Source organism: Thalia democratica, chromosome 1, assembly GCF_965202585.1.
Source record: "Thalia democratica chromosome 1, ktThaDemo2.hap1.1, whole genome shotgun sequence".
Taxonomy (NCBI): domain Eukaryota; kingdom Metazoa; phylum Chordata; class Thaliacea; order Salpida; family Salpidae; genus Thalia; species Thalia democratica.
The window spans coordinates 61,546,097-61,559,050 of NC_139165.1; the positions used below are offsets into that span (position 1 = coordinate 61,546,097).

The 12,954-nt window shown below is 23.9% G+C and overlaps 1 protein-coding gene across 3 annotated transcripts; it reads left to right on the plus strand.

Annotated features, from left to right (window-relative positions):
• Positions 1 to 1,161: 1,161 nt before the first annotated feature.
• On the plus strand, positions 1,162 to 11,256 carry LOC145849667 (uncharacterized). Of its 3 annotated transcripts, none has more exons than XM_082954678.1 (9): positions 1,162 to 1,295; positions 2,288 to 2,344; positions 3,541 to 3,635; positions 4,330 to 4,422; positions 4,529 to 4,700; positions 8,194 to 8,356; positions 9,399 to 9,551; positions 10,124 to 10,304; positions 10,551 to 11,256. In XM_082954678.1, the coding sequence occupies exons 1-9, from the start codon at positions 1,241 to 1,243 to the stop codon at positions 10,797 to 10,799; spliced, it is 1,218 nt and encodes a 405-aa protein (XP_082810804.1). In that variant the 5' UTR covers positions 1,162 to 1,240; the 3' UTR covers positions 10,800 to 11,256. The 3 variants fall into 3 exon arrangements, with proteins under 3 accessions (XP_082810804.1, XP_082810812.1, XP_082810821.1); XM_082954686.1 differs by having other exon boundaries at positions 10,554 to 11,256; XM_082954695.1 differs by having other exon boundaries at positions 1,236 to 1,295; positions 3,545 to 3,635.
• Positions 11,257 to 12,954: the final 1,698 nt, after the last annotated feature.

The following is a 12,954-nucleotide window of genomic DNA, read 5'->3' on the forward strand; positions in this document are numbered from 1 at the left end:
CAAAACGACCTTTAAAAAACGTTTATTGTTGTAGAGGGAAGAGTATGTCTGATGTTTTTCTACCATAACATAATGCCGTCAGTATAAAATTGAAAAAGACGTATAAAGAACTAATTAAAATTTAAAAGTATTAAAAATTTATATGTGTATAGCCAGTAAGTTGTTTTAATTAAGTTTACGTCTGTGTAAGTCCTGAACGGACTGTAGTTTATGCAAACGTAACTTTTTGTTAGTTGTTAAAAGATACTCACTGTTTAAAATTTAGTTACGGAAAGTAGTTAAACAATGTTTTATTTTACAAAAAAGCAACTAATAACTTTAAAAAAGATTAGCTGAACAATCTTAGTTCATACAATAAAACACAAATAAATCACACGCTTAAAAATAACTAACTGTAAACTTTTTTCATTTATGAATTGTAGATCGACTTGTTAATCAGTAAAATCAAAACGTTAAGTAGTTCTAACTTATTGATTATTTTTATACACTTTTTTAGAAGTTTACTATTTAAAACCAATAAACCAAAACAAAAAAGTTATTGAGATACGTGATATAAAAAAAAAGTAAGTGACAATTAACTAACGGCTTATAACAAACGTAGTAATAAATATTCCCCAGATTTAAAGAGTTTTTATTTGTTATGCTAGCACTTATTAATACTTTTCGTTATTATATAAGACTGATAATTTACCAGTACAAAAAAAAAAGATAGTATAAATGTAAATATCTCTCAAAAAATTTGTTTTTTGACTCATATAGAATTGACTTGTAGAAAAAGAATTAAAACATAACAAATAATTATTAAAATTGTGTTTTAATAGCAGTTAGAAAAAATAACAAACTATCTAAAGCGTTTTATTGTAGACTATTTAAGAAAAGTTAAAATATACTTTATTTCAAGCAGTTGTCTATGTATTATTTTCTAAACAAATAAAACAAAATAAAAATTAACTACACAAAACATAGTATTTGTAATTACTTATGTAAAAAAAACTTTTTTAGTGTTTTTATTGTATTAAAATTAAATTTAAACTAGCCTATCTCAAACGAGTTGTTAAATAGTTCGATTACATCATCATAAGTTTTGATAAACCATCGTAGCGTAAAATTATTTCATGCGTGAACAAACTTTGCTATTCGTACTTCTTATACTTTATTACAAGCTTACAACTATTGTAAAATTAGCCATATACATTTTGTTAAAAAGTTTCCTAGTGTCTTTTTAAACTATAAGTGAAAAATGTTGATCTTTCTAAGTTACACGGCTTTATTGTGTCTGACATTGTTTGTCAAAGGTTAGCATGTTATAGCTTTTGAAATAATTATGTTACTCTTATTTTGTTTTTAGTCTTATAGTTAATAACAAAGACAATAACTATTGGAGTTTGTTGTAATAAATTGACGGAACAGTCAATTTAATAAGTTGTACACGATAAATAGATTTTAAATATATTTTTTTAATGAAAATTGCTTTACAAACAGCAGAACAATTTTAAAAGTACTTAAAATACTTTTAAACTTAAATTAAACGAATAAAGTCTTTAGTTTTATATTTATCTAAATAAAAAGTACTTAATTATTACTATAACTACTTTCTAATTGAAAGAACGTTAACTTTTTTATTGTTATCGACATTTTTATTTTACGTAAAAAAATTAAATTAAGGTACAAATTAAGATCTTCGAAGTTTTGGTGTAAACCACATCATATAAGGAATGTATGTAAATGTCGTCAATAACGCATAGTTTTAAATATGCTAGACTTCTTAGATTAACTTCTAAAAAAAGTTTAAAAAATGTTTAAAAGGTTTGTTAGGCTTAATTAAGAAACTAAGCAAGTAATTTTTTTTCAAGTTAGTGAGTAAAAATAATTAGTTGTTTTAAACAGCTATAAACTACATATAGTCCTCAGTAAGTTTAGTGAGTTAAAAAATAAAAAACTGAATATATTAATTTATAAACTAGTATAAAAAACACTTGTATAGAAGGTTACAGAATTTATGATAATAGAAAAAAATTCAATGATCTCAGTCGAAGATTTTCATTTATCAGTTTGTTACATGATTATTAGTAAAATAGTGCTTGTAAAACTCTTATTTTTATTGAAAAAAAAAGCAATTGCACAACAGATATATTTTTTATGAAATGCTGATTTAAGAAGTTTGCTGATCGTTTGTTAAGTAAAACAACGATGGTATACAAATTTAAATTAATATTTACGTTAATAAAATAGTTATGCAAAAAACTCAAAAAAAAAAAACCTTCACCAATGATTTAAAAAAAAATAGGTCAAAGAAATGGAGATTTTCCATTTGTAGAAATTGAAGATTCAACAGTTAATTTTGGTTAGTATTTTTATACGAAATATAAATGATACGAAAACTTATTCTACTTACTTACTTAATTTACTTACTTATTTGAAGTGCGAATGATGCTAAAAAATATAAGAAATAGGAAAAAATATATAGAATAACAATAAAGTTATAAACTGCGAATAAAAATGTGTTTTAATTTTAACTTATAAATAAATAATAATATAAAAGTATTGATAGGTTTCAAACTAAGTAAATAAGGTATAACTGTAGAATGTAGATCAATTATATATTTATAAGTATTTTGATATTTTTTTACAAAAAGCTGCTTTTGTGTATATTCCATACTATTCATTAGTTAAAGTTTTAGGTTTTATTATAATATTTGATGCAAATAAAATAAGTTAACCGTGTTTTTAAACCATACCTAGTTACATTTTATTTTATGTAAGACATTTTTTTCTGTTGAAAGAATATTAATTTTTATCATAAAACAAAGAAATTGCCGTTTTTTCTCATGTTTATACTAAAGTTAAAATTTTTAAGTTAAAATAAAAAAGCACTTTTTAAACAATTGCACAAAATTTTCGTATTTTATTACAATATAAGCTCTAATAAGACTCTGTAAGTTATGATTAAAAATTAAAAATTATGAACACTTTATATTATTAACTGATTTTAAGGTTTTTTAGTATCATTTAAAGCTAAATTAAGTATCTTAGTTGCAATAGATTTTTGTTAGCAAGTCACCCTGTTAGTTTATGTAGACATTTTAAGCAAAAGTACATAAAAAATATTCCGTTGACAAATTAAAATAAACCTTTTATTAAAAAATACATTTTATTATGTATATAATCGACAATTTATACTTTATAGTAATAGGTTTATTATCTTTAGTTTATACTAGAAAAATAAAAGCATTTTAGTTCTATTTAATTTTAGTACTTTTCGTTTTTTGTATAGTTAAAAACTTTTAAATTAGGTGTGAGAGAAGTGCCTAATTAATTTAAAATGTACTACAACAGTTCTTTAAAAAAACTTTATGATAGTATACTTAAAAACTTTAAACTCTAAACTATCTAAAAAAAAGTTTTATTCTAAACATATTAAGTCAAATATGTAGTTTTAAAGTAGATATAACCATGGCGATGACTTTTTTTATTTAGAAACTTACTGATTGTAAAATTAATTAAAGTATTTTATTTTCTTTATTTAATTTTATTCCTTAGACAGTACAACAACAAAGTCGTTCACAACAAAAGTCCTGATTTTACATTTGTCAAACGATTCTTTGATTGGATTAAATGAAGAAATAATGGGATCTGTAAGTCAGACACTACTTTTTACGAATGTTTTTTTTTTAAAGGTTCGCATGTAATACGTTGCTAATAAAGTTTAAGCCAGGCCCCAAAACTAGTGTTTAAGGGTAATTAAGATAAGTGTTATTGTTGGTTACTTGCGGTCTATACTAAAAAATACATTTAACTGTTAGTTACATCAAAACAATAACAGAAACTAAATTTCTGTTAAACAGAAAAGATCCTCAGTCAGTTTATTAAGTGGATTATAGGATATACATAAGTCAAAGTAAACAAGAAATTAGAATGAAACTTTAAACATCGTTAAGTCAAAAACAGCACGTAACATACAACTCTGTAAAAAAAAAAACATAGAAGCACTGTGACAATAGTAAAACCAAAAAAAGAATGTGATTATACAGTTATATATAATATCAACAAAGCTTTGGCACTATGTTTAAAAAATAACTATCTATTTATACAAAGCACTTATTCTTTTAAATTTAAACATGAATATACTTTAACTATCTAAAAAGGAAAGTAAATTTTATTTGCTACTTTGGGAATTAATTAATTTCAATTAAACTTTTATTTAAGTAGAAAAAAAAAGCTTGGTTAAGGATGTTTAAAAACCTTTTACAAAAATAACAAACAAAATATTACTTAATAGAGTCTTACTAAATTTTAAGCTTAACAAATTAAATTATTTTTTAATAACAGATAACTGAATTTTACCAGGATTCAAGCAAACTTCAAGGATTTTTAACAGTTTTAAATTTAGAAATTGAGCCAACTACAGATGATAAAACTTTAGTTTGTTTATTTCTGTACTATTTTAAAATCTTAAGTAAAACTGTTTTTTATAAAGTTTTGATGCCAAAAAGTATAAATGATGTTTAAGAAAGTTATTTCACTTTAGCTAACTTACATGGTGACATACAACTATGCAAACTTATTAAGTTCAGCTGATGGAAATGTAAACTTTCTTAATGAAGTAGGAACAGCTTCTGCAGTAAAAAATGGTCTAGAAAAACAAAACTTTTTTAGCCAATCAGAGAGAACTGTCTCGAGAGATAACTTTACATTTACAGGTATATAATTTATAAAAAAAATCACTAACACACTATGTAATTGTATATTAGGCGCTTACTTAAATTAGTAATTTTCCAGCCCTACAAAAAGTTACATGTGTTAACTATAACATTAACTATATCATCTTAAACTTAAGCTTCCAGTATGAATCTTTAGTTGAGGTCCATCTTGATTTTCTGATTTTATTTGAAAAAGCCAAAAAGTGGACCATTTCTCAAAATTTAAGCACTCGAAATGACATAAATGAATTATTTTTAAGAGTATTTCATAAGGTTACAAGTATAGATGATTTCATAGCACATTTTATTTGTTAAGGTATAACATATGGACAATTATCAACAAAAACATCGACAAAAGTCTAAAGAGCCTAAGCAAGGACATTTGTATCATCAGACCACTAGCCTTCGATAGATTAAGACCCAAGATTCGTTGTTATTAGGCTTAACAGTCAGCCAAGTTTAAAGTTTTTTTCTAAATCTCCGGTTTCAGTCTACCGAAAGCTTGCGGTCTGATGATGGAACCTTTGTTAATATATAGAAAATAAAAAACAACAATAATAAATACAACTTAGGACACCATAAATATTGAGTTTCTGTTTAAAGAATATCGACAACACATACGGAGTTAAATAAGTTTTTTATATTACAACTATAAGTTATGACTTAACTTCCTTTCGCTAGTCACAAAAAAAGAAAGAGGATAAAAAAAGACTAAAAAAAACATCAAAAATTTTATCATTTTGGAAAAAAACTCCTAGCTTGGAGCATATGACAAGGCTACCTTTGGAATGTAAACACTGACAAGTTTTAAAGTTCTTACAAGCTAAAACTAAACAGTTACAGCTGTCTAAAACAAAAAAGAAAATTTATAAATGAAGCAAAACCAAAAACGATCGACTAAATATCATCAAGTTTGACTATTTATCCGAGGATATGTTATTTTCAAATTCGAGCTTAGTATTACTTATAAAATGAAAAAAAGTATACAAAGTATAGCTCTTATATAAGATAAAGAAAAAAAGTAGAACCAATAATTTTTTCATAAAAGCTTGCAATTTTGGTACTAAACTATAAAGAAATTTGCGTTAAAAATTACAAGCACTATTTCTGAACGTCACTTTTAAAAATGCTTTAGAAAGGAGTTGACAGTTTGTAAGATGTGTTGACTGATGCAGGCTTTGATAAAGTACTGATAAAAAAACAATCAAGATTAAGCTATTTGTATCAAAAAAAAGTATAATTAAATGTCTTCGAACTAATCAATGCTGCTAGATAGGTTATTAAAAGTTAAGAGAAAAAATATATCAAAAACAATATAATAATAAAAAAAACTATATATTTTGGTAAATAGTTAAAACACCGGTGGATATCTAGTCTTTAGCAAATAAATTATCCTGAGTAGTTTAGCTAACTGCTGTTTTATTTTAAAAGTAGTATGTAAACTTAGAAATACTATTTATAAAGTACTCTATTTATCAAGCTGTTAATCATTTACTTTTTTGTTTTAAACAAAAATTAATTATAAAACGGTCTTTTAACTTTTATTATCAATAAATTTATTTGTATTTTGATAATTAAAACTTTGCATACTTTTTACAATCTACTATACATAGCAGATTTTGTTTAAATAACTTATTTAAATGCTTACTTAATGTTTTTTTTTTGTTGTTAAACACAGTTTCTTAATATATTTCTATTTGTTTTTTTTCTTAAACATCAGTTTTAGTGCGATAAAAATGAACATTAAATAGTAATGCTTTAAAAGTCTGTGTGAAAATTACGTAACAAACTTTTGAAAAATATAATTTGAAATAAACTTGTACTTTATTTCAAAAAAAAACATTTATTCAATTAGGCTAAAGCTTATTTTATTTTTTATGAATTATAAACTGTTTAAATTCATTGTGTTATAGTTTTTTTGTAAAGAATTCAAAGTGTTCCAGTTTCCTTACAGTTAATTATAGTAATACTCAGCACTACTAATCTGATAGCTAGTCAAATTAAAACAAATTGAATTTAGTCGGAAAAGAACTAGTTTGATTTGTGTCTGTTTAAGACTATAAAGTTTTATTATATAAAAATAATAAATATAACCATTTTTGTGTTAAGAATCAGTTGCGCAATAAAAACAGTAAAAAAATAGAGAAACAGTTAACAGAAGTCTTTATGAACAATTACTTGTAAAATGACTAAAAAGTAATGATAGTTTACCAACTTTTGTTTTTTGATTTTTATCATATTTATATCCAATAAATAATGAAACAAAAAATCACAAAACTGTCTTTTTCAAACTATAAAACATTAAGTACAATTTTTTTATTTAATTCATTCCTAAATATTTTATAATACTAAAAAAATAATTTGAACTACCCAAAAAAATAAAGGAAAAACAAAAATTAAAACATATATTTATAAAAATATTTATGTAAACTTTGATATTACAAAACAAAGTAAGTATATAGAGTTTTCGCTAAAAGTACAAGTCTTTCTCAACTCATTTTTTGGATTAAAAAAATCTGTACTATACATAGTTAGTTTAGTAAACAGTTATACTTTTAGGTTAATTAGTAAACTTTATATTTTTACAAATCGACAATTTTTCTCTTACTTTTTTTGTTGTTATTTTTGATTTTGTAACTTTAATAAGTCCTTTTGACTTTTCTTATAATGCTGACAAATTAATTAAAATTAGTATTATCTTAAAATTGAAAATCATATTTTTGTTTACTGGATGAAACCAAATGTAAAAATTGTAACTTTTTTCCATATATAACATAGAATACTATAAATTACATGAAACTAAAAAACTTTATCTGAAAATATTTAACAGACAGTAATAGTCTTACGCGTATTTACTAAAATTCACGGTAGTATTAAAAAACACTATTCAAGCAAAATATTTTTAAAAAGACTTTAATCTTTAGCTTTAATAAGAATTTTAACAAGCTTATACATCTTTTATCAAGCAATGTTAAATAGTCAAAATTTTTGTGAGTTTATCAACCAAAAATGACAAAAAAATAGATTTAAAATAAATAAAGTTATTTGCTTTAGAACAGTCGTAATTAAGGTTTTTTTAAGCTACTTTTACTTAAGTGTTACAAGCTTAGGATTATCCTAACACAAGTGACATTTAACTTAAATTTACTTGTACACTGTACATAAATGATGGCTTGTGAACATAAAACACTGCTGCAAAAGAGACTCTCCGTAAAAAATGACTGTCTGCGCAAAAATTGTACGGACCCAATTTATACACCATTATACTCATCTAAGTTGTAGTTAAAAGGTTGCATTAGTTCAAATACTAGCTGCATAAGATTAATAAGCAGAATATTTTAAGTTTTTTGGACTCTTTTATTTAAAAACTCTTAAGATATAAAGTACCAAAAATATATAAAACTGTAAACTTATTTTAATTGTTAAATAACGAAATTTATAGAGAAGTTTAAATCAAAACATTAGATACTCTACACAAATATTTAAATTTTAGGAGATAGCTTATGTGCTCGAGTAGGATGTGATGGAAATTTTGTAACGTGTACAGAATCAACAAACGGAGTAACTACGTCTTGTAGCTCAAGTTGCAAACAAAGTTTTTGTATTAATGGAGGGTGGTGCCACCACACTGATGGAAACTTACCCCCTACTTGCTCGTATGCTGTTATTTGAATAAGTATAATAAACTATTTTATGGTAGTAACATAAGTGTTAGTTCAATCATATATTCACCATATTTTGCGACTTGTAGAACCAACATAATTATGTAATTTTGAAAATATAATTTCAAGTATATTTTTAAAATGACTTTGGTACAAGTAATATAGTTTTATTTTATATTTTACTTGACTTAACACTGTTTTTGCTTTTATCAATTTAAAGGTTTGTCTAAAGGTTTAAAATTTTTTTTTATATACTATTTTCGTGGTACGTTATGCCTTGTTTTTTTAAAGAGTTTTTGAAAGCGTAAACAAAGAGACACAAACTTGTTAAAACAAGAATATAACAAAGTTAATATCAATAATTTTTCATCGATACTTAAAAATGTACTAAAACTAATTGGATACCAGTTTATTAAAACAAATATCACTTTCGGTACCGTATAAATGTAGAATATAATTTTTATTAATATGTTAAACATAGTATGTTAATAACAATTGATAACAAATGAAAAAAGTTTAGAATTTTTTAAAATATAGACGAAATTTAACAGTAAAATGTTTTCTGATCCAGTTTTTTAGATAAAAGTATTGTGTATTTCTACAAATAATTAATAGTAGTGTAATTTAAAACATAAATGTTACCAAGTTTTAAAAGATATAGATGCTAAAAACAGTTTTAAACAACATTGCAACTGAAATTCTCTTGTAGTAGATCATTACAATTAATTTTTAGCTACTTAATACGTAATCAGCTACTTAATTCTGCATGATCATTGTTCAAAACTAAAATAAAAAAAACTACAAAATAAAACTTCATTGTTTAATTGAAGCAATAATTGTTTTTTAAAAGAATGTATTTTATTACTTCTTATGATAGCTTTATCTAAACAAAATTGTAATAATTTATTTTTGTAAATTTATTTAGTTTTTAGCTAGATTTGTTAGTTTGTGATTAAAATTTGATAACTGTAAACTTAGTTATCAATTTTCAGTACTTAAGTATACATAAAATAATCCTTATTAATTTTTTGCATAGATGTCAAAATACTTTCGATACTTGGTACATCGGGGAAAGATGTGAATTATTTGTTCAATTGTGGATGTTTATAATCTTCATTGTCGTGATTATTCTGGCTATCATCATTATTATTGTCACTTCTTGTGTATTTTCATATCAGCTTGATAAAAAGTTTCTTTTTAATACTTTTGAATAGTCTGGATGTTTTTTATTTCTAGTCGTAAATTTTATTGCAATCAATTAGTTATTTTGAAAATAATTAAAAAAATTGAAGTTGTACTTTACTAATTTAGTTTGAAAGTTTTACCAACTGTCATTTAATTTAAATTTTTTCCATCATCGGTATCCAAGAAAGTTTTTAAAAGTTGTCATTCGTTTATTATAGTTGTTTTACTTTAAGATAATCAAGTTGTTTATTTTATACATTCTATTGAAGACCGTCAAAGTTTATTAAACTGTTTTATTTATTTTTAAAGTAAGAGTAAACATTTTAACAATATCCTAAAAAGCTTACATTGATTTAACACTTATAGAACTTAAAAAACTTCTTATATTAATATATGTTAAAATATGTTTTAAAATTAGATCTTTAAAAACAAATGGAGAAACGCTTAGTCGACAAAAAAGTTGATATAATAAAATAGATTTTGATTTTCAGTCGGGCTTTTTTATGTCTTGGCGTGAAATGCTTAGTTTTTAGGACTTACTACGTTATGTATGATAATATTTTTTTTTTCGTACAGGAAGTTTGAAGTAAAATTTGATGAAGCTTTTCAAAAAAATGAATATAAATTATCATTACCTTCAGCACTTGTAGAAAATACCAATAAACTGACGGTAAAAGACATTTCTTCAGTCAGATCAAACTCAAACAAATCATCGTTGAGATATGTAGTCAGACCAACAAATGCCTTATATACTAAAGTTAGTAACAAATGTTTATAAATAAATAAAAATTGAAAACTATTTAATTTAAAAGAGAATTTTAATATACTTACAGTTGTTATTTTAATAAATAAAACCTATATAACTTTCACATTCTTAAACAATAGTCTAAAAACATGTTAAAGTCAATTTAATTAGCTTTTTATTAATAAATTAACCTTAAATACTACTTAAAAACAAATTAACAAATAATTTATTTACTTGAATTCTAAAACAAACTTAAAGCAGGAAAATTCAGTGCAAAGTAACTCATTTGATGATTTACAAAATGCATACACAACTCCAAATAAAGAAGGAAGTAATTTAAATCTTTTGCTAAGAACAAACTCAATATCTTCTGATAATACAAATACTGCTAGAAATTTATCTTTTAAAAATGATATAACAAGCACTTTATCATCAAATTATGAAAGTGAGATACTCGACTATGATCAAAAGTTTCATGAAATAGCTAAATCGACTAGCAAAGAATGATTTAGTTATGAACATATATGTAACTGTACTTTAAATTTTTTTATCACAAAAACAAGTGTGTTCTACTTTTTTATTTTTTATGAAATAAATAACTATCAACTGTTTTTTAAGTAAACTAATAAATAAAAAGTAATAAAACTTTTAGCGGTCTTTTGAAAATGTCAGTAAAAAACAAACTAAAAATTTATCGTTAAAAAAACAAAAAAAAATTTCCAGTAGTTTGTAGTAGTTTTGATTTTTAAATTTATAGATTACCCTCTTATTAAGCATTGAAAGTGTATTTGCAATACCATTAACTATGTTTTAGTTTGCAGTTTCTAAATAAATTAAAACTTACAAAAGCTTTTGCTTATACGAAGTTCTTACTTTACATAATAATAATCAAAACTACATTTACAACGTTAAATCTGGTTTTGTTTTGTATGTTTTAAATAAAAAGTAACGTTAATTAGCTTATATTTTTGCATGTTATTTTCTATATTAGGTTTATTACCATGAAACTCACTGTATTTTTCATCGCTTAAGTTTTCAATGAAATATACTACTAACTCGAGAAGAGATTTAGTTTCAAATCTATATGGTAAATGGGTATACTATCAAAATTCACCCGCGTTTAAAATCCACCCGATCAAAATCTACCCGCGTTCAAAATCCACCCAATTTTTTCTTTTTTTCTTTTATTTATTAATTTATTTTATAAAAACAAATTATACAGTAATCTTCCTTTATTCTACCAACATATGTTTCTGTGTGTCAACGAATCAACACACTTCAACTGGGTTGTTAATAGGAAAGATAACTGAACGAGTTATCTTTCCTATTAACAACCCAGTTGAAGTGTGTTGATTCGTTGACACACAGAAACATATGTTGGTAGAATAAAGGAAGATTACTGTATAATTTATTTTTATTTATATTCCAGTGAAGTTACTTTACTAGGATCTTTTGTTAGCAAACAATTAAAACTATATTTTGAACAGTTAATTTATTTTATATATTTTTTGATTTTTTTTTTCACTATCACTGTTACCCCTAACCCTTACCTTCAATCGGTAAGCGGTTCTCGAATTTGACTGGTGATCGAATTGGTTTTGAACGCGGGTGGAGTTTGAACGTGTCCCGGTAAATAAATCCCGTTACTGAAAGTAAATATTATTTTCGAAAAGTATGCTTTACTGTTTACACAACACAACAATGATTTTTTGCTTGACTTATAACAGCTACAATTTAAATATAACAAATAGTATTAATGTTTCTTGCAAAAAAAATGGTTCTAAATATAATAAAGAGTTGGAAAAAAGCTTCAATGATGATACATGTACAACAAAAATGTAGAACTAGAGAATGTACATATTAAAGAAAAATTACAAAAAAAAAACTACGTTAAATGAAAAAAAAACAATCAAAACATTTTTAAGTGTTATCCTAAAGACTAACTCCATAATACTTTAATATTTAACTTTTAGAAAGTAGTTGTGTTGATTTTTTGAAGAAGGTTAATTTTGTCCGAAAATAAGACTTATTTTTAGGAAAGAGCATACAAAAATTCAGTTTTATTAAACAAGACCAAAAAATACATAAACTAAATAAATAAAAGTTACTAAACATTTAAGTAAAAGTATTCTTTATGGATATGAAGAAACTGACTATATAATTTAATTCATATGTTAAGTAATTTACTTAAGTGAGAGTGTCAATAAAGTTTTAAAGTTGAAAAGAAACTTGTAAGTTATGATAAGTGTAAGCTTTAACCATATCTGATAAAGTATAAGTTGTACCGACAAGGAAAGTTAATTAATGGGCACATGCCGACACCAGACAAAGCCTTTACCTTATAATTGAAAATTTTGTATTTTAATAATTTTGTTACTGGAATTCCTTCATATTTGCACTTTGTTTTAATATGCTTTTAAAGATAGTACATAAATATTTTATTTATAACTTAACTCAAAATCTGAATATCAAAAATCAGAAAAAAAAGTAGCTAACTAAAAATTTTATTTAAAAATAAGAAAGTTTAAGTTTATATTCCGCAGATTAGAATATAATAAATTTTATTGTATTAAAAAAGACAAAGTTAGCTCTCAGAAACTCATTTTAACAAATACAAAATGGTGATTTTTTTGTTAATCATCTTTTTAGCAAAATCTTTTTT